The 27,744-nt window shown below is 41.5% G+C and overlaps 1 protein-coding gene across 7 annotated transcripts in view; it reads left to right on the top strand.

Annotated features, from left to right (window-relative positions):
* Window positions 1-27,744, top strand: part of FAM13C (family with sequence similarity 13 member C) — a 110,204-nt gene that overhangs the window by 71,590 nt on the left and 10,870 nt on the right. For 6 of the 7 annotated variants that reach the window (XM_088791993.1, XM_088791991.1, XM_074339443.2 and 3 more), the window contains 5 exons: window positions 1,570-1,654; window positions 17,301-17,511; window positions 18,625-18,763; window positions 23,510-23,591; window positions 25,027-25,238. In XM_088791993.1, coding sequence (XP_088648119.1) covers window positions 1,570-1,654; window positions 17,301-17,511; window positions 18,625-18,763; window positions 23,510-23,591; window positions 25,027-25,238 — 729 coding nt within the window. Of the gene's footprint in view, window positions 1-621; window positions 1,428-1,569; window positions 1,655-17,300; window positions 17,512-18,624; window positions 18,764-23,509; window positions 23,592-25,026; window positions 25,239-27,744 lie in introns of those variants that run through there. The other variant, XM_088791992.1, reaches the window with a different exon arrangement.

The following is a 27,744-nucleotide window of genomic DNA, read 5'->3' as shown; positions in this document are numbered from 1 at the left end:
CCAACAGAATGGATGAGGCTATGTGTGTGGCAGAGGGTATTGTGTGAGGGGAAGGGCAGGGGTGTGAGGAGATGTTGAGGGTAGGTGTTTATGTGAGGCAAAGTATGAATGGGTGTGTGTGTGTGTGTGTGTGTGTGTGTGTGTGTGTAAAATAGCGTGTGAGAGTGGGAGTTGGATGTGAGGGTGTGCAGTAGGTAGGGTGTGGGAGAGTGTATAAGGTAAGGTGTTTATATGTGTGTAGGGGATAGAAGGGATGAGTGTGAGGAAAAGGAGAGCGCTAGGGGGTGGAGGCGGGGGTATTTGGGAGTTACGGTGTGTGTGCAGTACAGTATGAAAATATGGGGCATGGGCCAAGGGTGTGGAGGACAGTGGGTGAAAGTATGTGTAGTGTAGGGACTAGGAGTCTGTGTGGAATAGGGTGTGAGGGTGTGTATAAGATGGGGATGGGGTGTGCACGAGTCGGGTGTGAGGGGGTGGCAGTTAGCTGTGAGGATGTGTGGGGAATGGGATATGTGGAAGGTAGGGCGTGAGTAAGAGTGCGTGTGTGTGTATGTTGGAGGGTCCACAGTAGGGACAGGACCAATGGCTTCACTGCCAGAGCCTGGTGGGTGGAGGAGCAGCTGAGGCTTGCAGAGCCTTCCCATTGCAGGGGAGTGGCTCCCTGCCAGGGACTCAGACATGACTCACTTTCACCTGGTCGGGGGAATTAACTTGCTGGGCATCTGCATCATGGCAGGATATGTGCGTCAGTCTGTATGACTTTGTCCTTATTAAGAACCATGGGAGAAATTTAAAATGAGAAATGAAGGAGGTGAAGGGAAGGTTATGTTGGGAGCTCTGAAAGATAAATTGCTTCTCCCTCAGTGGCTGGGTCACACTAAGTGACCAAGGTCATCTCCTTCACTCCCTCTCCTCTGCTCTTCATAAAAGCTGCAAACATTCCATGTGAGAGAAGTAACTTCAGAAAACACACATGAATGTGCACACATACACACACACGCAGATGTAGATAAGGGAACCCAAAGCACCTCCCAGATTCCAGGCGGCCCCTGCAGCAGTAACTCTTTGTGCTCTGCAGTCTGCTGCAGTCTTTGCAGTGGAGACACACTGCCTGTCATGAATGGTAGCCTGGGAGGGGCCTAATGTCATCTGCTCCTGATGTCAGCACAATGAATGAAACACTTGCAAAGCGTAAAGCCTCAAGTACCCGGGAAACAGATACCTCCTCAGATTGGTTGTCTGGCTGCAGCGTCTCTTGCTGACGGAATCACTAGCCCCATGTGTCACATATAATCCATGTACGTTAGGATTTAAATGAGACAGAAACTGAGGCTGCATGTGGAATAATGCATAGCTGATTCTTGGACAACCAGCTCTGCCTGAAGCAGCCGTGGATGCTACTCTCTTCCTCCAGGCACTGGAGAAAGGTGCTTACAAGAGCTGCAGACCCACCGTTGTGTGTTCAGCATCTACTTAGCCAGCCCGATGTTCTGCTTTTGCTGGCAGAATTCCTTGCTGAAGCTCCAAGCCCTTGAAACTGATCTGTGCTCTGCATTTTTGACAAACCAGGAAGAAGCTGCTCAGGTGCACGGAGTCAAGGACCCAGCCCCAGCATCCCCCCAGAATGCGCCTGCTGAAGAAGCAGATGCTGCAGGTAAGAGGCTGGCTCTGGGGGAGGTCCTCATTTGAACTCCAAAGATAGTTGAACTTGCTGCTTCATCCTAAACCTGTCCCTCTGTGGGAAAAGGAGAGCTGAGAGGAAGCGGGAGGATGTAAGATGTGCTGTGACATGGATCCTTCTCTCCAGCTGGGGACCAAGAGTCAGGCTTACATAAAATGGGTGTCAGGTGAAAAGCACCCATCACAACTCCTAGTCTTCATTTTCCTGTTTGGTCTCCTGTGACAAACAAATGGTGTACTTATCTTATATCACTGGATTTAGATAATCTGTGCTTGAAACTCATGCGTTTTGAGAGTTATGGTATTTTTGAGGTATTGAGGGATGGGGGAGTTTCATCATTGCTACTTCCTTTCTTCTCTTAACTGCTTGTAAGATGGTCCATCAGCACAGGGAAAGTGGAGGTGATTGGTAAAGCTCGTTCTGATTCCATGTTGTCTTGTTCTGTCTCATTTTTTTTAGCATTAATTTCTGTTGAAAAGTCTCAAAATTGGGTCTTAGTCATCTGTTAGTTTCTCTAGTTTTAATCCAGAGGATGATAGGTTGGCTAGCAAGCAGAAGGCAAATTAGGTCCCAGAAGACTTAGGCAGGAAAGAAACCCTAACTTACACGAGTAGACATGAGAGCACAGCTTATCTTTTTGAACACAAATGGGTCAGAGGTTTGCAGACTGGTTTCCGGATCAATGGTAAAAATAGGCTTAGGTGAGCTTGCTTCATGACCTGGCCTTAAAGGAAGAGATTTACAAAAGTAATCTATTTCAGTACCATTAGTGATAGTACATTTAGACATCACTGTTTAAAACAGACCCATATGGTCTAAGCAGGCAAAATAGGCATCATTAGTTTTTGAATGTTTATTTATAATAGTGTCTAATAACTACTAATGGTAGCTATTATTATTTTTGAAGACTTTCTGTAAGCTAAGCACTGGTCTGAGCACTTTATATCTATTATAGTAAATCCTTAAGCTCACCTGTGAAATAATACTATTCATAGTAAGGACACTGAGCCCTACTGTAACCGTGCTAGGAAGTTGTCATTTTTCCCCCCCAATGGATGCAGGTGGCCAGCTGGCTGTCCTTGTTGCCGGGTGAGCTCCACTGCTCTGATTGCCATTGTGTTCAGATGAGATACAAGTAAAATTGGGCAGGAACCAATGTCAATCCAATTAGGGTTGTAAGTCAGATTATTAGACAATGCCCTTCTTCTTCCACCAGCCCCAACAAACAACATACAAAACACACAGAGAAGCCTCAGGCCAAATTCAAATGAACTTTTGAGTTATCTGATGTTTTGTATACTACACAAGTATCTGGCAAAGAGAGTTTAATAAAATATTCGTTGAGTATTGGATATGGGTATATGTATATATATTTTTAATAGTGACTTTTAGGTATGTGTTTATGTGTCTTATTTTCTGGAAAAGTCAAGAATAGTTTTGCATTTTCTCATTCTAGATGGATAGGATTTTGAACAAACTTATTAATGCTCTTGACAATATCGGAACACTGAGTTTATGTAGGAATTCCCCATAAAAGGGAACCGTCAATGTATTCCATGTTAAGTGTCACATGGCAGAAATAGAAGGCTCTTTGCAGCGGAGGCTTGTGGGTTGCATGCTGGGTTTTCCAAAATGTAGGTGAATCTGAGATGTCTACGAAAAAGAGATTTTCACTGTGTGTGTGTGTGTGTGTGTGTGTGTGTGTGTGTGTGTGTTTATGCACTAGGCAACAACAGCTCTTGCAAGTTTCCAAAGATAAAACACATCCTCATGTTTTTCGTCTTTGTGGAGCTTATGAATCAGGAGTCTCCTTTAGCTAAAATGACTGCATGGGAGTTGATATGGGAAAAAATGAAGAAATGCCAGCCCCTGTGTTGAACCTTGCAATACTTTATTTGATGCATGGTTTTCTTTAATTTTTAAATAAAACCCTTTGATACAATCTGGAAACTAGGTGTTCTCAGAGACCTCGGGAGTTTCTTCATTGGGCAGAGATGTTGCCAAAGTGACAGGCATTTGGAAGAGACTTTCACAATTTATGGGGTGAGGGTTGGTCTCACTGGCTTCCAAGACACACTTATAAGAAGACCATACATTTTCTAATCCATGTGTCACTCAGAAGGAAGAAATTTATTCTCATATTAGATCAGCAGTTTCAACAGTCAACATTTCTGGAGCGATCTTTGAACATCTGGAAACTTTAGGTTTTTTCCTGATGAGACTGTGATTGCATAATATTAGCACAGATGGGATACGTCTATAAAAGATGATAGTAAGTTAACATTTTCTCTTAAAGTCTAGCATCTAGCTTTGAGCTTTACATGTATATAAATATTCAGTCAGTAATTGTTGATGTCAATAAGTGGTCTAACAAAGACAAAATCCAATAGGTAATTTTTACAGGAATATCTGGCTATAATGTGCTACCAATTAACCATTAAAAGCAAACATTCATAAATATAACTTGATGTCACTCAAATAGATTTCAAACTTACTTTAGACTTGATTAGGATGTGACTTAAGTAAAGTTTCACTTTCGCACTGAGTATCTGAAATGATGGTTTGAGCAAAGTATTGTAGTCTCTATGTTTTGGCATAAAAATAGTAGGTTTTAACTCTGGTTTATGGGTTACAGAGCTCAGTCCCATCTTGTTTAAGATGCCTAAAACATTGCCCTGTTCTAGAAATCCAATTATGAACTGCGCTTGCAGTAAGAACACATTTCATGGCAGCCCTGGATGGGCCTTGTGTTCTAGATAGTGTTCCTGAACCTTCCTGCACACGGTATAATAATTACGAGGAAGTTTTTAACCTTGGTGATTCTCAGTATTCATCTCTAGACAGTTTGGGGTGGAAGTCCTGGAATCTGCCTACGTCATGAGCACTTCGGAGTATTGGAAACCACTATACAAGTGGACAGTGTTTTGAATTAAGAGAGAGAAGGTTGCGTTCTCTCAGGTTCTCTTTGACTCTGCTTCACCTCAGTTTTATCAATGGACAACGTCTCACAGGCCACATGGACTTAGAACTCAGGGTCTGTGACCAGTTGGCTCAGTCCATTTACATCAGGAGGAGAAAGGTGTTCAAGCACCAAGTCTGCTGGCTAGAAATGAGTGGGATGGTGTCCTGGACAAGGGTGGGGACAGGGACAGATTTGAAGGGTTAGAGGCACTTAAGGAAAAGTGATAGAGAGGGAACCACCCGAAAAGTAGCTTTGGGCATGTCCATAGGGTAACCAATTGCCCTGGTTTGCCCAGGACTGTCCCACTTTTTAGCACTAAAAGTCCCAGATGCTGGGACATCCCCAGTCCCAGACAATCCAGGACACCTAGTCACCCTACCTGTCGGTGGTAAACTGCATAATGTGACATAGAAACTCACACAATACTTAGGCTCAAAATTCCTCTCACTGAATCAACAGCCTCTTCCCGCTGTAGCGAATGTTTCCTCTGTGGCATTAGTAAGCGTCCATTCTGGTGCTGTCGGATGGAAAATGGAATGAGGATTGTTGTTTCAACTGCCTGTCATTTGCATGGGGACTTCCTGACATTTCACATGACTAAGCATAGTAACCCCTTTTTACGTGGGATGTCATGTGGGGTCTCTGGTCCTGCTCCCCACATAAGAACGCAGGACATGGTGAGACCAAAAAGGAACACCCACGGGGCCATAGATAGGGGAGGCTACCACTATATTCTCGCTGGCGGCTGGGTTGGAGACACAGGAAGCAGGAGCCACACGATCTGCAACCTGCCGCCCACTTTTCTGCCAACCAACCAACCCCACTTGCTAGCTGCAATCCGTGTTTGCTAGCTCAGCCACCATCTTCTTGCTAGCCCCCATTTTCTGCTAGCGTAGCCACAGCAGTTATACTAGTGGCCAATGGCTCACTGGTTATAACTGACGGCCAACTAGCCACAGCTGAAGGCCATCCAATCACAGTTGATGGCCATCTACAACCCGAGTGAGCACCTTTCCATGTGAGGCCAAGAGCCTGGAAACTGCACTCCTGGCTCTGTCCCCACACCCCTGTTCTGTCTGACCATGGGTGATTGATGGCATGGAGCTTGTAGCAAAAGCTGTCACTGGAGACAACTGAAGACTTATTACTAGAAATAATAATTCCACAGAAGTACCTAATTAATTCTTCTATTCTAATTTCTTGATTTTCAAATGGAACTTTTTATTTGGGCAAGAGCCTTGTTGTTAATGTTGATTATTAGAGAGCACTAATGTAGTACATCTATTTACAGTCAATAATTATTCCCTGAAAGAATTCTCTATGGTCTGTAGGTCTCTTCTTAAAGTTGAAATTGAGGTGGAACAGAGTCAAAGAGGACTTTCTCTCTCGCATTTTAAGACACTGTCCAATTGACTAGACATTCCCAATCACTTGGAAGTGCTTACTAAGCTTACATATACGTGGGCTTCCCACCCTAAAATGCAAAATTAAAATACAAAAATGAGACCTGAAAATCTCCATGCTTGGAAAGCTCCCCTGGTGATTCTTAGGTGCAGGGAGATTCAGGAACACTTTCTAGAACATAGTGTTCCTCCAGGGGTGCTGAGAAACGTGTTCTTGCTGCAGGTGCAGTCTATAATTGGATTTCTGGAGCCGGGGAGCATCTCAGTTATTCCACTAGGTGGGGCTGATGATCCACATAACTTAAGGTTTCATTATATCTGGCAGGAGACCCAGACAGTCTTTGAAAGTCATTAAGAGGGGTCTCGATTACTTCAACCTTGGAAGTGCACAGAATTCCAACTATCTTTTAGGAACTTTATTCATTATGGGTCTGTGTGTATGTGTGTGTGTTATTTCTAAATCTTTCTTGAATCTTTTTATATTTACAGTATGCACCACTGGTTGCTTTAGCTAAAAAATGGCTACCACTGTGGAAAGTAGTACTTCATTTTTTTTTGTCCTAAGTTGGTTCCTTTAAAGCAGTGGTTGATTTTTTCTTTTCTTTTCTCTTTTTTTTTTTTTTTTTTTTGCCCCCTTGGGGATATTTGGAAATATCTGGAGATATCTTTGGTGTTATAACTGGAGGGTGAGTGCTACTGACATCAAGTCAGTAGAGGCCAGGGATGCTGCTGAGCATCCTACAGTGCACAAGACTGCCCCCGCTCCACTGCCCCAGCAAAGGATTATCTGGTCCAAAATGTCAATAGTTTGGAAATCCTCTTTTCCAATCTTTTAAATGAATAACATCAGCATTAGTCAACGATGACCTCTTCATTTGTGGTAGGCATTGTTACATAGATTTTCTTATTTTATCTTCAACAGTCCTATGAAGCATGTGCCATTATGATCCCCAGATGAAAGCTGAGGAAATAAACTTGAAAAGTTAATATAACTTGCCAAAGTTCCCACAGCTACTGAGGCATGGGGGTTGGGAGGAAAGCGGAGCTGCTGGAGGGTTCCCGAGTCAGAATCCACAGTTTAAGGGCTTTTTATACTGTTCTATTTGCCATCCAGCCTAAGTGTTAAGTTCCCATAGTTCCAATATATTAGGATTTGAAATTAAGCCCATAGTCAGTCTTTCTACCCTCTATATAATGAAGGTGTTTTGAAAGTCATTGTTTCTTTAGCCATCCTTGACTTTGTTTTGTCAGACTGAAGAAAGCTAGGTTTGTAATTGTTTAACAGCCCCTCTGTTCCCAGAGTCATGTCAGCTCTTCTGATCTAAACCATCTCTAGGCCCCCATGCCTTTCTGGATGTGCGTTTACCTGACCTGAATAGTGGATTCCAGGTGGAGTCAAATACTAGTAGACTCTTACTTGTAAATATGGGCACAAGTATTATACTTTTGCAAAATGATACCATTGGGGGCAATTGGGCCGTGTACAAGTAGTGCTGTGTTTATTGTTTCTTACAACTACTTGTGAAACTACAATGATCTCTATAAAAATGAATTAATACATAAAAAATATGGAATTAATACCTAAAAAGATATGGGCGTGAGGGTGTTTTTTAAAATAATTCAAAACAATTATGCTTATTGGATTGTTTTCCAAACTTTTCCTGGAGATGCACACTATTTTCTTGACCTTTTTAAAATCATATCAGTGTATTCCATAAGAGCTTTAAAAATTCCATTCTCTATCAAACTAATAATTTAGTGCTTATTACTTAAGAGTATATGAATTAGTTTTCCCCCGTTGCACAGTCTATTGGCCCACAATGAAGGTTATCTGCCATATTGAGGCTCCTCATGGTTTGTGAGCTTTTTCTGTGGTTGCTTAGCGTTTATCTTTGAAAAATATCAACATCATCTGCAAAGTCGGACTCATGACTCAACTCCCTCATTCTCGTCATTTCTGAAATGTAAAATAAAATTAATCCAGGATCCATTTGCAAGGATTAATACTGACATGTCCATCATAAAGATGCTAATTCAACCCTCTTCTTGGCTGCATATTGCTAAGTGCATTTCGTATCCACTGCAAAACATTTAACCCAATCATCACTTGATTTTGTTGTTTAAACAATTTTTGATATGAAAACCATACCATAGACTTCTTAAAAGCCCAAGTAAATTATATTCATTGACTCTGCCTTGTTCAGAAGCATGGTTACTTGCAGAATTTGATGCACCTGTTGGGTGATCTTGAACAGGTTATTTGATCTCTCTATTCCTCAGTCTTCTTTTCTTTAAAATGGGGAAAAGAATATTATCTACTTAGGACTGTTGTGAGAATGATATAAGTAACTGCATATGAGGCTCTTAGCATATCCCCCATGGTAAATGCTCAATAAATGTCAGCTAACATTTAAAAAGCTGGGCATTTTTGCCATATTTAGAGCCTATGTTACCTTTCCTCCAGTTAACTGCTTATATATGTTTTTAAATATCTGCTCTATCATAATTTCTAACTACTTTCAAGTTGTGGGTATGACATTAATATTGTTCATTGCCTAAGTCCTGTCTAGGATCTTGCATGGTTGACATTGCACTAATTTCCTTAAGCAAAGCATATTTATAACAGCAATAATCTATAGAGATGATGGCTGAGTAATTACATCCTATTACAGTTGAGACTATATTTGTTACCATAAAATCTATCTTGTGCTAAAACTGACATAACTTGGCTGGCAAAGATCTTTACTGTTAATAATTTTTCTCTGATGCTTTTATAACCATCTTCATAATCTCTGAAAGAGGGGGCTTCACATTCACCCCTTGTTCTCCAAAGAAAGCATTTTTTAAAATGACTTCAAAATTCATAGATGGCAATGTAATTCTCTGAGGCCGTTTCTATAACTGCCTTGTAGGAAGGAGAAAATCAGTCCTACAGCTGAAACTTCCAGATGATTATTTTAAAAACTTTTGAAATTCAGTTGTTAAGGCAGGCCAAGGACTGTGGTAACATGGATTATCCCATTTTCCTCACTACGCCTATTTACAAATGAGGATTCTGAGTTTGCGAGACTCTCCTGGCCAAGGGCGTGAGAGTGAGCTTGTGGCATCTCAGACCAAGCCCGTGGCTCTGACTCAAGAGCCTAGGCTTTTAACGAGTAGCCTTATAGTCGTGTATTTTTTTTTTTTAATGAAAAGATTTTATTTTTAAGAACAGTTTTAGGTTTATAGAAAATTGAGCAGATAGTACAGAGTTCTCATATGCCCATCTTCCCCTGCATGTAGTTTCCCATATATTGTAGTCATTTTAAACCTTTGTTTCTGGTTATTCGTTTTTCCATACTTATGAAGAGTATAGTGTAGAAGTGACCCGATGGCATGCCATGATACTTGGTGTCTGACACTGCTCCAGATGTCCTCCCTCCCCATCTGCCCCCCTCCCCCAAGTCCATGGTCGACAACCTCTCTGTCTCGTCCAGTTCCCTGAGATTTATGCTTTTCTGTAGCTCTGTCTGTGTGGCTCTGGGGATCCAATGCCTTTGATTAATTTTTTTGTAACTAATGTGGAAGCCTAGGAAAAATACAGCCCCCACTGAAGATTGGAATTTAATTCAGTAGTCTTCCTGTTTGCTTTGTATATTCAAATTTTCTTCTGCTTTGCAAAGCACATCTGCTCATAAATTGAAAACCCTCTTTTGCAAAATGGCTTTTGTCATCTTAATAGCAGATGTATATCAGCTGTACTACTGAGATGATCAATGGTGCAGGAATTGACTAGAAGATCTGGGGAGTCATTTAGGCTGAAAAATGATCAACATCACGACACCCAGCTTTCTCTGTGTATACCAGGGTGGCACTTCTAAATGTTGGACACTGCCATGGATGATGCTCACTCTGTCCCTGGTCCACAGCTCAGGCAGAGCTCTGTAATCTGAGCATTTTGCTCCACTTTTGTGTCACAGGGAGGGAAAAAGATGTTTTCGGAGATCAGACACTGTTCACTGGCCACTTTCCTTGGTTATTTCCCGACTGTTCTTTTTACGCTGTGCAGAGAGGCAAAGGAATAAGTCGTGAGTAATCAGAAGGAAGTGAAAAGATTCATCCAATCACTTGGTAGATTTGTCTAGATTACGCCTTCTTTCCTCCCCAAATTGGGCATTTGGTTCAGTGCTATATAAAAACTGCCTTTAAAAATATGACTTATCCCTCCCTGCCTCAAATGTTTTACTACAAAACAATACAAAGAATGGATTTCTTCCTTCTCCTAGTATAACAGAGATCTGGAGATCGCACACCTGCGCTCAGAATGTTATGTTACCATAGCCCACAGCACGGTTCTGATTTAGGGTAGAAGTCACTAATGTGTGAAGACCTCAGTCTTCCGCGGGCTAGAAGTTCACTTCCACTGCATGTTCCCTCAGAACAGGCTCAACCTTTGTTACCTTGACCCTCCTTTCTTCTCCCCCTCCCCCTCCCCCAAGATGTCTGTTTTTCTTCTTTTTCTTCCCCCTACAGCTTTCTGGCTGCCTCTCTTCCTTACCCACTACCTGCCATTGTGGCTTCCTGTCCCCATTGTACCTAGTGGTCTTGACTGCCTCCTTTTTTCCTCTGGGACTTTCCTCTGCTAAGCTAGTGATAGTGTGAAATTAAGGCATATTTAAGATATTTATTGAATTTCACCTAGATGCTTAAATTTATTGAATATTGTTATAATACTGAAAACTTGGGTGAGTTCACTTCCCAAAATGATATTGTAAGTAATATGCTATGCAAATAACAATGGAATTTTCCTGTGTTCAGGTCTTTGGAGGTTATGTATTCCTTATCATTGAAACAATGAAAGTACTAAAAAGAACTTTAAAAGTCTTTTATGAAAGTGTATGTAAGTTATTACTGGGTTTTTAAAATAATCAGTTACAACATACCCTGAGGATTTGTATATTTCTGCAATTTAAATGTTATGTTTACTCGGTAAAAAGTGTTGTATATGTTAGGCATACTATAATAACAGTGACTTAAGAAAAAATAAATTCCAAAATTATCCTTCTATAATTCTCTAGGAAACAGGAGTGATGGGGTTGAATTTACCTTCAGAACTACTCAAAAACCTATAACCTGGATCTGTATTTACTGATGAAAATTTAATTAGAAGATTGTAATAAAAAATGCAGAAACAAGGAATAAGTTTAGATCTGAGGTGAAGCTTCTTGATCCATGTATTAGGTTGGTGAAAAAGTAATTGCGGTTTAAAAGGTTAAAAATAATTGCAAAAACTGCAATTACTTTTACACCAACCTACTAGTTTTCTGGTTTTCAGGCAGTATTTCGGGATTTCTCATTGCTCAGCTAACCCAGTGCCCTAATCTATTGATGCGATAGATAGCCATTGCATCTATCGGCTCCCTCAAAACAAAAAGAAGGCTCACTGTTACCAGCCCCCCCCCACACACACCCAATCCAGAAGTGGGGGTTGGGGAAGTGCATGCTGCTGACGTTGAACCCAGTTAGACTCTGTCTCCTGAGCTCCATCTGTATACATATCCAGGGCCTACTTGGCACCTCCACCTGGATAACCAAAAGTGCCTCTTAAAGGATCCAGAACTGAACTTGTCTTTCCCTCCCACAGCCAGCTCCCCTCTTAAGTTCCTCCCAACAATTTACAAGGTAGATACTATTGTTATTCTCACCTGAAACATGCAGTAGATAGTCAATACACGTTTGTTGAATGAATGAAATCTTATTGTACAGGTGGGAAAGCAGATTGAAAAAGACTGAATCATGTGTCCCAGGTCACACTTATGATAAAACTGGGATTTTGATCTACGTATTTCTGAGCCTAAAGCCCATGCTTTTATACATGATCAAACTGCCTCTTGGGATCAGCAGGGTGCCTGTCATCAAGCCCAGCCCTGCTTTCACAGTGATAAATTTCCCACCCCTCTTTGCTCCCTGATGTTTCTGGGGGCCATCCACAGAAGCTGGAACCCAGAAGCCTGCTGGAAGAGCCAGCCTCCCCCCACTCAGTAACTAGCTCAGCCTCACCAACCTGGAATCCCTCTTCATTTACCCTCATTCTACTCTGTCCATCCTAACCTTGGAGATAGCACTTCTCCTGTCTCTGTGGTCTCTGAGCAAGCAAGCCCATCTAATTCCCCAGGCTTAGTTATTGAGATGACTTCAGGCTTACCTGTGTTCTTTCTCTCTTGTGACCCCATAGCTAACCGCTGAATGCCTTCAGGAGCTCAAATTCTACATACCCCAAACTGAACCTCCGTGTATCCATCAGATGTTTTGGGGTTGTTCCTTATTTTTGTTTTGGTGGCTCTCTGTGTGAGGCTGGCTGAGAACTCAAATGCTTGAGCCTCATTAGAATCACAAACATGCTTTTGGCTCATTTCACTTTTAAAACCAACAAAGGCTGATGTGTGGCATTTCGGAATGTACCTTGAATGCGACCTGTGAGCCCACCACGATGAGCAAACCCTAGAGTGCAAATTAACAAATCCACAAGACTATGGCTAACTGATTACTTAGTTAGATCTCAGCAGTCCATCTCAAGTGGTTGCAGATAGAGATTTACTTAAATTTTGAAAAACTTGAAAATTCACATCAGAAAGAGATATTTTTAAATCTGACTGACTCATTTAACAGCTGCAATACAGCATCTGCTTCTGCCTGGGGTTGTAGCCAGATCAGAAGTAGTCTCTTGGCCTTCACACACTAAATGATGATTATTTCTCTTCTCTATGTTTCCTGCTGCTCAGTGCGTGGGCTGCCAGAAACCCTCTGCGGCTCCCAGGGTCAGAGATGTGGAGTCTTCCACCGTGAGCACTGTTTAGACCCTCCCTAAAGGGAGTTAATACAGTCATACCACCTTCCCTATCAAATTGAAAATGGAGATCATATAACGACCAGCATCATGTGGTTGTTATGAAGATTAAGTACATGCAAAAACTCTTAGGACAAGTGTGAGGACATAGTGAGTCACTCTGTTAATATTAGATATGATTATTTTTTCTTTGTAATTAAGAACTGGATGGGACAATACACGGAGGGGCATGTTGGTTCTCATTTCAAATATTAACCCTATAGGACTTCTAATCTAGCTGTTGTTCATTGTTGTTCAATAAGAGAAGATAATATTCAGCTTTCTTATTTTGATTTTAATTATTAAAATGATGGTTTTTATGATTACTTTTTTTTAGTTGTTTCTATGCTTTATCTCAATGTTTCCCAAATACATATGCTATACAAAGAATGCAAGTTTGAAGAGTGTTAGTCTTAATAATAATTTATTTTAACGTGTATTAGGAATATATATATGTATATATATGTACATATATATATATATATCTTGCACGTTAAACTCATGATTTCTTAGCCATCATGGCCTAGGATGAAGCTGAAATTAAAAAAAGATGTAGGTTGAAATTTATCTATGTATCTAAAATATATAACTATATATATATACATATATATATATATATATGATGTACTTCTTTAATATACATACAAATGTATAGGGGAAAAGGTATATATGGATGTGGTAAAAAATTTGTAGAGATAACAGTTTTATTTCATTTCATTCTCAGTCTTATGAAGTGGGTACCATTATTCTTTCCATTTTACTGCTGTAAAAACTGAGGTTTAAAGAGGTTCATCATTTCTGAAGGCTCTCTTAACAAGTGGTAGACCTGAGAGATTCAAACTCACCATCTTTGCTCTCTGTTATGCCACACCTGAGGTTGTTTCTCACTTCTTTCCTCAGGAAGGCTTATTTTCTTTTAAAAGGAGTTTTTGTATGGAACTTTTATTGTTTTTTCCTTTCTATAAAGCAAAGACGTGTTTGTCCCAGAAATTTTAGAAAATACAAAGAAGGAGGGGAAAAAAAGGAAAAAATATTTCTTTGTTGTGGTAAGAACACTTAAATGAAATCTATGTTTTTAACCACTCTTTAAATGTACAAGGCACAATGTACCAGCAGGTCTTTTACTTTTCTATCACAGCCCTGTAAGACGGGCCAAACAAGGACATTGAGAGAGGTCGGTGAACCCACTGGAGCCCCACAAGAGAATACAGGCACGTCAGGACCCCTGGCTCCCAGTCCCCTTCCTTAAAACCATACTGCATCACAGATTGGGCCCTGGCAAGCTCTTCCTTCCTTTGGAAGAAGTAATGTGTCGCCAGGGAACCCTCAGAAGTCACCCAAGTTTAATACTGCCATAAGCTTCTCCCTGGTGGGGAGCAGGGTCTGTAAGTGGTGGCCTGGGCTCTGTTTCCAGGATGGCAGCAGCAATGGCTGGCTCTGAATCTATGCTGGCCTCTTCTGAACAAGGGATGCAAGAATTCTGTCTATACAGAGGCACACACATACACATACACATGTACCCGCTGATTTAATTAAGCCCTTCTCAGCTCAAATGGTGAGTTTGGACAAAGAACTGAGGCACGTGAGGCAAGCATGATAACCACTACACTGCGGATCTCACTTATATGTGGAATCTAAAGAAAAGAATAAGTGAATGAACTAATCAGAAACAGTTTTGGAGACATAGAGGAAAAACTGAGGGTTGCTAGATGGGCGGGGGCGTGGGGATAAGGGGGAAGGCGAGGGGATTAGAAAACTGTCAGTAACCACAAGATGGCCACAGGGTTTTGAAAATTAATTTGGGGAATGTAATCAATAATGTGGTAAAGATTTTGTAGGGTATCCGATGGACACTTGTCTCATTAGGGAGACGACCTCAGGGATGATGTAGATGCCTGATCACTGCACTGTACACCTGAAGCTGAACAATAATGAATGTCAACTACAATTTTATATATATATATATATATATATATATATATATATATATATATATATATATATATATATGTATATATGTATGTATATACTTACAAGAAGTGGAGTACAGCATTAGGAACAGAGACAGTGGAAATGTAATGGCTCTGTGCGATGTCAGAGGGATAGTGGATGGGGGGAGGGGGGTTCACACAGTGTGAGGGATATAAATGATAAACGTCTAAGTATTACTTTGTCTTGTGTACCTGAAACTAATAAAAAATAAAATAAAATAAAAAAAAAGAACTGAGGCGCTACCAAATTACGAGTGTTTGACTCTGTTGGTTTGCAGCCGGTCGCTTTGGGATCTTTCTGGCTCACTGCTTCCTTCAGTGGTGAGTTGGGGGAAAGGGGGATCGGTTAATTAGGCAGCGCTAGTAAATTATGTGAGTGCCCTGCGGAAGCAGATGCCATGTAAGCGCAGGTTTACAGTTCTCATTGCAGTGCAGTTCAAAAAGAGCTATTCCTAATGATGTGTGATTCTGTGAAGTTACACCTCAGGACTCTGGCTTTCAGAAGCTGAACTCTTTTCTCGCCTCCATCTCAGTCATATGGCTGGGAACCCAAAGTGCCTCCATTTGGGCCTAATAAAACAACACCAAGAGACTCATGTTGGTTTACACCTCGGGGCCACAGTCGAGCTGAAGCGTTGAAAGCCTCAGACCTTTCTCATTTCAAGAAAAATATGCCAGTCCCAGGTGCTTGCTAGAGATTCTTTTCTTCCTTATTATTGTCAACAAAAGGTACTGCCCAGAAACAGGTAATGAATAACATGCATTTCTTTTTAGATGGTTTAAGCCTAATGGTCTAAGAAAAGGATTTGGTAAGGAACCTGTATGTCTCCTGGTGGGTTTTAAAGGTGACTTTTAGTGTATGCTGTGATTTATTGGTTAGTCACCCTTATTCCTGTTACTCCTGAGGGCTCCTGCAAAACTGCAGTGTTTTCTGGGTAAATTATTCTTAGCAAGGGTGTTGCCTTGTGAGTTGTCTCAGTTGCAGCAGCACCCCTTGCCTGTGGGCCTGGGCCCTGGCGTTCACTGAGCTCCAACTCTTCCCCAGCCCTCCTCCTGTTCATTTCTGACCAGCCAGGAATGGTGTCAGTGAGCTTTAGAGATACAACAGAAGGTGTTATCCACCCTCCCAATCTATAACTGAACAGGGAAGAAGTCAATTGAACACACACAAGGACCTAATCAGACTTTTGATGTTATACAAAGCAACTTGCATTTCAAGTTCTAGAGAACGTGAGCCATTTCCAAACCTACTTAAGATTCATCTGGTACCAAATTGTGCTGGATGTTTATTTTGGAAAAGTGGATTGTCAGTATTTTCAGATTCTGCTTACTCACCCAGAAAATCTTTGTTTTCCTCTCTTTGGGGTAGCAGGAATAAGAGAAAACCTTGGGTTGTCCTGACTTGTTTGCTGGGCAGAATTGAGGAGAAGTTTGTTTTGGCTGCTTCTTGAATAACTCTGTACAGAGCGCCCTGTGGAGAGACTCTTATCCTGGCCACCCTGACTCTGTGTCCTAATGTTCCTCACGTTCCTGCCCTCACCTCTGTAGCAGAGGGTGCCCACTTCTGGACTGACCCCGGGGTGGGAAGCTAATGAGCTCGTTTAAAAGGGGAATGAATGACCACAGTGAGAATTTAGGCACAGAGCTCCCTAGGCTGGGCAGAGCGTTTGGAGCAGGTTATGCTCTTGTTTTTCGTTTTTGTCCAAAATAAAATGCTTCATAAAATTCTGGAGAAGAAACAGAATCATTCCTAATTTTACCATGCTTTGTAGCTTCTTTGATCTTTTAGTGTATTTATTTGTTCATATAAATCTTTGCTTTTTTATACAAAGTGGAATCATTGCTGTTTTGTTTTAAAATCTGTTGTTTTCGTTTAGCATATTCTGCACATCGTTCCATATTGATAAGAAAAATTCTACATCATTTTTAATGACTGCTGAATAATTTTCTGTCTAGGGATTCTTATCTTCCTCCTTCATTTTCGCCTCTCTCTCCCTTCACTGGCAATTCTGTTTTTTCTTTCTCACAAGCTATCTTTGCTCCAGCTCCATTTTATTGTTTCCTTTTTTTCCCACTTAATATTTTGTAATATACTCTCCAACCTATGCAAATAATATGAAATAAAATGTTTGCAGTTTTGGGCTACGCTGACCCTATAACTCATATTGAAATAATTTGTTTCCATTTTATTTTTGTTGGTGGCTTTGTATTTTTTTTTTTTAATCCAGATTCTGTGAGAACAAATATGAGAGTATTTTGAAAGCCTTTCACATCCCCAGAAGGAAGAAATGACAAAGAGGCAAGACATTATAATGAATGCTGATGATCTTTATTTAGGAACATGACAGCTTCAAGCCCTCTGTCACTTCTGTCTTGATGATTTGTCTTGTTTCTTCAGACCCTGCGCCAGTCCACAGTGACGGGCAGAATGGCGCAGACAGCGCACCAGAAGACCTCCAATCTGTCGGGACCAGCAGGCTCTTCTATCACATCACTGATGGTGACAACCCACTGCTGTCACCACGATGCTCCATCTTCAGCCAAAGCCAGAGATTCAACTTAGACCCTGAATCAGCCCCTTCTCCACCCAGCACTCAGCAGTTTATGATGTAAGAAAACCTTGTTTTGCTGTTATCTTCATTTCATAGTTGTGTGGTTTTTTTTTTAATACTGCATTTACAAACTACAATGAAGTGTGTGTCTGAAAGACTGCAGACATGCCTACTAAATGCAGCTGCCAAGACCCGAACAATAAATGGCAAAACTCAGTGTACTTTCTGGTTGGGAATGCTGTTTCGGGCCTTATTATCTCAGCAGGAAATGGTCATGAGATACAAGCTTACCCCAGGGCTTGAATGTTTGAACCTTTTTGGTGAAATGACCAGAGTCCTAAGTAAGCATATGTATGTGCAAATATTGGGAATATTGTTCTTGATGAGCTCAATATTCTTCCCATGTCTAACAAGTTGGCCCTAGTGGATGGATTGTGGCAACTCGTAGTCGTCTACCTCAGTTTCTTAGATTCTAGAAAGGCGTCAGCTTACAATAGCTGACCCCACAAAGAAAAAGTGCAGAACTGTATGTTCTTTTCTTTTTTCTTTTTTGTAAATTCTACAAGTAATTGTGATGCGTAGCTAAAATGAGATACCCTTGGCTTAAATACATGCAGGAAATTTCTAGTTTCTCCTTAATAGCTCCTGCTGCTACCCATGAACTTGTTCAAACCTGGGTCCATGGACTCTATATGGATAGACTTACGGGAGTTAGCATATTATTGCTATTGAAAAGTGTGTGTCATGTGAGAGGGTAAATGCGTTTTCTGGAGAGGAGGCCCATTCCTTTCATCAGATTTGCAAAGGCTCTGTTATGTCAAGGCAAATTAATTACTCATCTAAATCTTCCTTGAAAACGTTGGTAGGTGTGCAATCTATTGAGGATAATGCTACAACAAGGCTGTCTCTTTTTAGTCTTAAACTGGTCTCCAAGCTTTCGGAAATGCATTTCCTGGACTAATATTCTGACATTTGTACACTAAAGTCCCTGATCGCATTTGCCCATAATGGAGCTCTGTGATCAGGGGTCTCCATTAATGAGCAGATGCTACCATCATAGATTCATCAAATAATGAACCGTCCCCTGGACTTCTCTGGTAATCCAGGGAGCAGTGTTTACTGGAAGACCATGGTTTTTGATGATTCTTTCCCGCCCTGTAACCATTGCAGGCCCCGAAGTTCTTCACGGTGCAGCTGTGGGGATGGTAAGGAGCCACAGACAATTGCTCAGCTCACCAAGCACATCCAGAGCCTCAAACGGAAAATTCGGAAATTTGAAGAAAAATTTGAACAAGAAAAGAAATACCGGGTAAAGACAGTGGGGTTTTAAATAAGAGTGTGGATTGTGTCAAGAGGTGTGTGGACTTTTCTGTCCTTCCTTTCTGGGTGCCCCTCTGTACCAGGGGACAGCTGTGTTCCCATTGGCCAACCCAGGACCTGTCATCAATTAGTTCCCGTCCTGGGTCTGTCTTGTTTTCACATGCTGTCCGTTGATATTTCCTAGTAATTAATTACAACTCTTATTTCCAAATTGATTTGATTATTGATCTTTGCCCCACCCCCTTTTTTCCCCAAGGAACCTTAGCATCCCTAGTGTTCTGAGGACTGAAATTTGTGAACCATTTAAATTATGGTCTTATTTTTTCCTTAACCCTTTCCCATTTGCATTTTTATAACAACGTAATAAGCATCCAAAGGGCAGAATCTCTAACTACAGAACAAAAGAGGGAGAGGGAGTTTTCTTTGACATGAAAGTACTCCCTGGTTGATGGATGAGACCTCTCAAGTGACCTCTGCTCATGCCACTCATAAGAACAAACCCTGACTCATCCTTTCCTGTCAGAGAGACACTGGCTTCATGCTGGTGTTGAAGTGTGCAGTAGTGAACCTTTTTCTTCTTACCTAAGAAACAATAGAGTCAGAGGTACGTGTCTTGATAGCCAATGCTAGTTTTATGTATTTCCTTTAATGGTGACCATGGCAAGGAGAAAAATCATATTCATGTAGAATTGCACAAAGATATTGGGTCTTTGGCAGAGGGCCCAGAACAATTTGTTATTAGAATAAAAGAGAACAGGGAATAATGTCTCATACATATTGAAATATTTAAAGGCTCACTAAGCACTTGGTACAGGGGTAATGGGCAAGTCGCTGGGTGAGTGTGGGAAAGTTCTGAGGCAGGAGGTGAGAGTGGGTAATATACCTCTCTCCTGTTCCTCCTGGTGTGTGTTTCCCACAGTGGCTTCAAATTCACTAAAAGCAGGGCTTTCAGGAGCGGTTTTTAGCACTGCGAAATGGAAGGATAAATCAGATTGACGTTCAGGACAGCCTAAGTTAGGGTGTTGAAGATTCTTCTCTTTACAGAGCAGGAGGGTACTCTACACATTGGGAAAGCAGGTAAGGAAACTGAGGCCCAGGGAAAACTTCTAACTTGCCGAAGGTAGTTATGTTCTATCAGCTCAAGCTTGGGTGGCAGATTAAAGACGAGTAGGTTTTGCAATGGAGGAGCAGAAATAAAATTCATAAGTGTCTACATTTTGAAAGCTCCAGGTACCCTGAGAGAAGCTGAATTTCCCTGTCTGCTGCTGGAGTGTTGCTAGACCTGTGATGCCCTCACATTTCAAACTGCAGAGTAACAAGTACGGGTTCCATTCCAAAGGCCTGTTAATAATTCTCACCTAGCAGTTCTTGAATCGGATTGATATGGATTTGAATCCAGCACAACCACTTAGGAATTTTGTAACTTTGGACTTGTCATGTTACCTTTCTGATTCTCAGTTTACCCATCTGTAAAGTGGAGTTAATATTAGTAGTGACTTCTGAAATGTGTGAGTATTAAATGAGGGAGTGTTAGCACAAACAAAGTAAGGGTTCCTAGGTATTAACCTTTGAATCTATTTGAGTGCTATTTGAACAGGCTATCTCATGGCAGCTTCTGCCTTGTCAGAAAATGAAGGGAAATTATACACATGTACATTAATTCTCCACTGGACTTTTCTGCCTGCAGCCATAGACCTTACTTTTCTTAGCTCTAATGGCCACTCATCATCTGCCTCTTTTGGAAGAGCATTTCTCCTGGTACCTTTTTCCCTTGTCAAGAGAAACTTTACAGCCAGAGCAGACAGATGCCCACACACTTAAACACTCATACATGCAAATGGATTGATCCAGGATCAGTAGGTAAAAAAGGCTTCATGGTCATCACTGCCTCAGTGTGTGGGAGTTTTTGGAGTAATCAGAACCTTCCATATCTCAGGAAACAGGGCTCCTCCTCACCCTTCCTGTCAGGGTGCCAGGCTGCGCTTAAAGATTTGACAGGTCAGTGGGTTTTAATTGGTTGCTGTGTGTAAGGCTTCCCTTTCTGTCAGCCTGACTGTGGAATTCATAGCACCTACTGCTAATTTCTAAATCTGAGCTCCTACCAGGCCTCTCTGCTAGTGTGATGCTCTGGTACAACATACATCTTTCCCTCTCTGTTGAATGTAACCATTTCACGTTCCTATCCCAAACCACGTTTATTCCCTTCAATTGATTTTACATTTAACTATCATTAAACTCGTGGATCTGAAAAAGGCTGTTTTGGCCAGACGTCCACTTCCAGCGGAATTAGAGAATCTTAGTTTAGAAGGGGTCAGCCAGTCTTATTTCTTGTTTGGCCACGGAAGGCACAGGATCACACAGCAAAGAATTGATCTGGCCAAGATAACAGCTCAGGTGTTTGCATTCCTAATCCAGGAATCTTTCTGAAGTGTCTTTTGAACCGTTTTGGCAGACCAAAAATCTGGTCCCGTGTTATCCTCAGTTATATGACTGGGGAGCCCCATCTTAATTGCGTTGAACAAAACCTAAACTGTGCAGTTTCTGGGTGTATGGCCCTTGGGGGTCTATGAAACTGGAATTATTCAGTTCAGAAGTTAGAAGGCCTGAAGATCCACAGCTTGTGTAGGACAACTTTCCATGTGATGTGAAAGCTGCCATCCTTGTGAGCTTGATTTAACCTCTCTTGAACGCTCCCCTAGGAGTAAGGAAATAAAAAAAAAAAAAATCATTTCAGAAAATTTCAGACTTTAAAATATTTTGTCAGAAAATTCAGCCTTAAATTTCTAAGTCTAGTTCGTAGTAGTGAAAGGTCATTGCTTAGGGTCTTAGACTTTTGTTATTGTTTTTAACAGTGTGTCAAAAGATGGCCTTAGCTATGTGGAGCACATGCAGTGAAAAAGACGTTCCAGAGAATGTGATGTATTTTCAGACCAGAGTGGAGAATTCTGTGAGGATGTAGAGGAGCCAAATGTAAAACATGGACTGTCCGTACAACCAGATTGTTACCCAAGGCCAAAGTACTCGACTGTATATGAAGGAAGGAGCGTAATGTATCATTCTAGCACACCATGGATAGGAGCAGGCTAAGCTACGTATGGTGGAGGTGTGCCCACTTGTGTCACTGTCGATGGTCCCGAAAACTGGGCTGTCCTAGCATCCTCTCTGAGCTCCTCTAGGAAAAACATCACTGTCATTTTCCTTCCATCGTCTTTTCCATTCTGATTTTAAAGTGTATGGTTTTTACATCACGCTAAAAGTGACAGAACCATGTCTTATGATTCACAATTAATGTATCTAATCCCATGTATATTTGATGATCCTGTCAAACAAGCCCTGTTTTTCCCTTTGACCTCTCCCTGTGCCTCTCTCTCACCAATAACTTGCTGATGCTACACGGATTTAGTGGATCCTTCAAGAAACATGGCAGACCCCTTAGACCTGGTCCCTAACAGTGCACACATTTCTGGCTGTTAGTATGATGTTTATGATTGTGTCATCTTAAGCGTTACTGTATAGTCCCTTGTATAACCTCAATTCAAAGTAACCGCTGATCTTCTTGAACCTGCATTTAAGGTACGGGGGTGGCCTCAAGTTTTTAAAGAAAATTTCTTAGTGATCTATGCAGGTAGAGGCTAAGTATGTCTGGCTATCCTTCTCTCCTAGTTTCTCTTTTCTGTAGAAAATTCGCTTTTATGCTGGGAGAGGAAAGGCAGAAATCAAGGCGAATGATTTGTATTAACAAATCTGCTAAAATGTAAAAATCTATTGTTATTGCCACAACAGCTATCTCAGTGAGATTAGCTACTTGGTAGGACATGTCTACATTTACACGTTTGTTGGCAAAGATCTATTCAGTGATCCTTTGAAGGTCTGGTAGAAACACTATTACGTATCATCACTGCCAGTAATAACAACAATAATATTTGTAATTCTAGCTAACACATCTATGGTGTTTAGCATATGCCTAGACCTATTTTCAGTGTTTTGCATATATCAACCCATTTATCCCTTACAGCAACCCTCTGAGGAAGATGCTATTATAATCCTTATTTGATAGATGAAACGGAGGCACAGAAAGACTAAATGATTTGCTCGAGGTCACACACATATAATTAAGTTTCATGTTAACATCCGTACAGTAGGATATTGCGTGTGTAAACAGGGAGAGGATTGGAAGTCTGGGTATCCCCCTAACTTACTGACTTCTCAGACTATTGTTGGGTTTTAGAAATCCTGGGGTCGCCTAGCTTCAGTTTGGAGGATATGACTGACAGGAGCTTAAGTTTCCAGGTTGTTCCCCAGGCAGGTGATCATAAGCCACGCATGTGAGCACAGGCAAGTATCAGTGCCATCATCTGTAGCCACGCAAAGAAAAGCCTGGCAATGAGGTGTGGGGTGCGGTGGCCCACGAAGTGACTGAGGGTGAGACTATAAGGGGTATTGACATGGTTAGGACTCTGAAACGTGGTAGGTGACCAGGCATGTTTAGAAACAATGTCTATGACAAGTATGAAAGTGTGGAGGATGTCAAGACTGCTTTGTATTTCAGAAGCAGATCCATCAGCTAGAGTTTTTATGCCTCAGTTTTTCTCCCAGCTTTTTATGTTTTGTTCCTGAACTATCTTTGTGTGCCTCAGCTGTTTAAACATTTTGTTTTTCTTTGTCTCTCTTTCTTTCCCTCCCTCCCTTCCCTTCCATCCCTCCGGTCTACCCCCATTTTCCTCTCCTTCTGTAGCCTTCACATGGTGACAAGACTTCTAATCCTGAAGTCCTGAAATGGATGAATGATTTGGCTAAAGGTCGTAAACAGCTCAAAGGTAAAGCCAGCCAAGGGTCTCTTTTCTGAGAAAAGAAGCAGCTAAAATAATGATAATGTGTTCCAGGGTGTTTCTGATTCTTTCCCACCTATGCCCTCTTTCGCCTTGTCTCCCCCTAGACTGGAGGCCCTGTCTTGAAATAAAGGGTCCTGGGCCCCCTTCATTGTTTGGCTCCATTTAATAAATCCTTTTATAAAGAGACTGAGGAAGTCCAGACTCCCAAGTGGACTGATTTACCTCAGGGCCAGGAACATTTCAACATGTGGAGTGTTAACTCCCCCACGTTATTGGATTCTTGGATGTTAGAAACAGAAGATGTCTGAGAAGCCCTTCACGCCACAATCATTGCACAGATGAGGACATAATGTCCAGAGAGGGGGACACTTTGCGTAGCTGGGAAGTGATGAGCTAGGTGTAATACTCGGTTCTCTTACCTCCGAATCCAGTGTTCTTCTTTCTCTATCTCTCTGGAGGTGGTGGTGTGAGTGTTAATTAACTCTAACATCCATTTTAAAGGACTATGATTATTTACCAATAACAATTTATTTTCCTCCTCTCTCCACACTCATTTCAATACTTACAAACATGGGAATGTCCCCAGATTTCTAGAACAATGGTGATTAAAAAACTGGAAGAGGATATTAATTCAGTGGTATTAAACTGTAATGATGTAGCAGGTTTATAAAATAGGCAGTGTTTAAACACCATGTCTCACCAAAACCAAACGTCAAACAAAATGAGTGATGTAATTGAGAAATCAAGATAAATAACCTCACTGAAATGACCAGTCCCCTAACATATTCTGAAATGTCGTTTCCTGATAAGTCCCAGGTGGCTTTTTAAATTACATAGGTTTATATAAAGCCACATTGCAATAATGGTGATTGCTGGATTTTAAAAGCTTGTGTTAGACAGAATTGTGAAATCCGTCAAGTTGGGACTGGCAGTTGCATCTCCCCTTTTCCATCTCTCCTGTATTTCCTGAGTCTGAATGTATAATGCCTTCCAGAAGGACTTGCATTTCTACAGGGGTTCTTAATGACTGCAAAACTTTCAAAACCCAAGGAAATGAATCTTTGAATGTAGGATTTCAGGTGTGATGGTAGGTAACAGGTAAAACTTTGGGTCCAGGTACCACTGGTCTTCTTCCAGAATTCCTACTCTAAAGTTTAAACCACTGAGTTACTTCCACACATGATCCTCCATGTCCACGAGATCCCAGCCTCCATGAAATCCCTCTAGTTTCACATCTGATTGGGAGCTTATGCTGTTGGCCCTCGTTATTAAGGCTGCCCTTGACCCATGGAAAGCCATCATCAGCACTGTTTATTTCCATTGACTTGGCATCAGGGGAGGGAGTTCCTGAAAGACTCTCTGCTCTTATTAGGGCCAGTGAGTTTTCCTTGCTCATGGTAACTCATGGCATTTGTCTTAGAACTAAAGCTGAAGCTATCGGAGGAACGAGGAAGTGCTCCCAAAGGCCCACCGGGAAACCTGTCCTGTGAGCAAACCATGGTCCCCAGAGAGAATGGGAAGCCGGAAGCTGTGGGCCCTGAGCCGAGCTCCTCTGGAGAGGAGACTCCGGATGCTGTACTGACATGCTTGAAGGAGAAGAGAGAGCAGCTTCCCTCTCAGGAAGATTCTAAGGTATCTTACCACATCTCCACGGGGCCCCAACATTCCACACAGGGCCAGCGAGGTCATTGTTTTGACCAATTTATCAGAACACTTTGGCACCACATAAACATCTTTAGGAGGCTGGCTCTGAAATTTCAGTCAGAGGAGTTCCTAGTGGGCTATTGTCCATGATCTGTGGGTGTTGTTACCTGATTCCAGGATGTGCTGACAGGAGGTTATAGTGCTGCCTGTTGATGGGATGCAAAAGGCAGACACGACAGTATATCATATCCCTTTCTCCCCGTTTCCCCTGACAAATTAGCAAATGAACCCAAGACGAGGATTACAATCCCATCTTGCTATGTTTCATTAAAAAGTAAAGCAGGAATGAGGTATAAATAGTAAGGAAAGTGGTAAAGAGAGGTAGAGTTTCTTGAGGAGTGTTAGGTAAGAAGTCTAATGATTTTAGCTTTAGACATGTTCGTTTTGACATCCAGATAGAGTTGTCAGTTAGGCATTTGGATAGATGAGCCTGGAGCTCAAAGAAATGATTTGTTACATATTCCAAAGAAGAACATGAGAGCTGTTAGCATTTACCTGGTTAATCCCTTCTCATCTTTCATATCTGTGATACATTATTTCACTTACGTCAAGGAACCTTCTAGATTCTCGACTTTTGTGATAGCCAGTGGATAAGTGGATAATCTCTGTGTCTATATGTCTCCATATTCAAGCGCATCTGTGGTTTTCCACCCTTCAGTACCGCTAAGGGTCTTCCCTGTATTTTATGGTCACCTTGCCCACATCTATAAAAGCAGCTTGGTTAATACCGAAGTCCTAATTCTATGTTCTACTCAATTGACTCGGGCAGGTGGGGATGAGTTGGGACTTAGAGCAGGATTCAGCACTTCCTAACCATGCACACTTTGCAAGTGAACTAATTCTCTGAGATTCAACTTCCTCATCTGTAAAATACAGATAGTACTTTACTTATCTAATGGTGACAATAAAGGGAGATGCCTGGTGACTGGTGGATGATCATTCTTTGCAAAAGATTTGAGTGCCTGCTATATATTACAACTGTGATTCATGCTGGATATTACAAATAAACAAGATACAGAAGTCATTGCTCTCACGGAGCTCATGTTCTTCTGGGAGCTGGGATACAGCAAACAACTCAAATAAAATTATTAGAGACTGATAAGTACCGGGCAAATTAAACAGATGTCATAGAAACTAATAAATATGGCTTCTACTTTATATAGTGTGATTAGGAAGGCCAATAAGATGACATTTAATGAGGAAGAATCCGCAGGCCAAGAGAGTAGCAAAGAGCGTTCTAGACATATGGAACTGCACGTATAAAAGGCCTGGAAGGAAGAGACTTGTGTGTACTTGGACTTCTCAGATCTGAGGGCTGGAGCCTAGGACGGCATGACGTGAAGTCAGAAAGATAGATCCAGGCCCATCACACAGGACCTTGTAGGCTGCAGAAAGCATTGGGAAGTTGTTGCATGGCTGTAAGCAGGAAAGTGACATGGTGTGACTTACATTGTAAAGATCTTTCTGATGGCTGTGTGGAGAGTAAATCATAGGAGGAAAGAGAGGATAAAATGGGTGGCTTGGACTAGCATGGTAGCCTTGAAGATGGAAAGAAATAGACCTATTCAAAGTATACTTTGGATAGAATCAAAAGGGCATGCTGAATCCCTGGGTGGGAGGGAGTGAAGGAAAGGATAGTCAGGGGTCCGTTACTGAGAGGGGGAAAACTAGAGGAGAGGCAGATTGGGGGTGGGAGTGAAAACTCAAGAGGTCCGATTTAGACATGTTAATTTTAAGATCTTTGAGGAATAGGGTAATCACTTCTGGGTCCCAGGGAATCCACTGAGCACTGGGAATTAATGGATCATCCCAGGGGTTTGATATCAGTGCCTATTTATGTCCTTTTTTCTTTGGAAAATCTTGAATTGGTGCTGGCATGTAGACCCATTTTATTGCCCTTTAAGAGAACCGTGGGTGGGATCCGGTGCACAGAACCCATTACCAAATAGATGAGCAAAGGCAGTTGCTTCTCCTGTCCCTTTACCAGTGCAGCATCTTCAAGGAGGGAAGCAGATTTTTAAAAAGGATAATTCATTTTATTTTTTAACATCAAATAAAAGTTTAATAACTGACTGGTGGGTTGCTGTGCATTGGGGAGAGGGAAGGCTTTTAAAGGTAAAGGGCACCAAAAGGAGATCCCACAAACTTTTTCTGTCTACTTACCCGTTTTGTTTTGTTTTAAATTAATTTGTTGAATAGGCAATACTTTCTCACATAGTTCAACAAGGAAAATATAAAAGGCTACACAGTAATAAGTTTCTTCCCCATCCCACCCGTCAGCAAAAGCTCTGAGGTCTCCCACCCCAAGCAGGTAACTATTGTTATTAACCTCTTTATCCTTTTGGAGTTTCTATGTAAAGCATATATCAGAAATATCAATATACGAGTACACTCTTAATGTGCTCCCTTTCAACAAAAGATAGCAGTCTATACA

Source organism: Rhinolophus sinicus, chromosome 15 (genome assembly GCF_057876585.1).
Source record: "Rhinolophus sinicus isolate RSI-liver-muscle chromosome 15, RSI-T2T, whole genome shotgun sequence".
NCBI classification, from domain to species: Eukaryota; Metazoa; Chordata; class Mammalia; order Chiroptera; family Rhinolophidae; genus Rhinolophus; species Rhinolophus sinicus.
The sequence above is the reverse complement of the archived record's forward strand: the minus strand, read 5'-3'. Positions and strand labels throughout refer to the sequence as shown.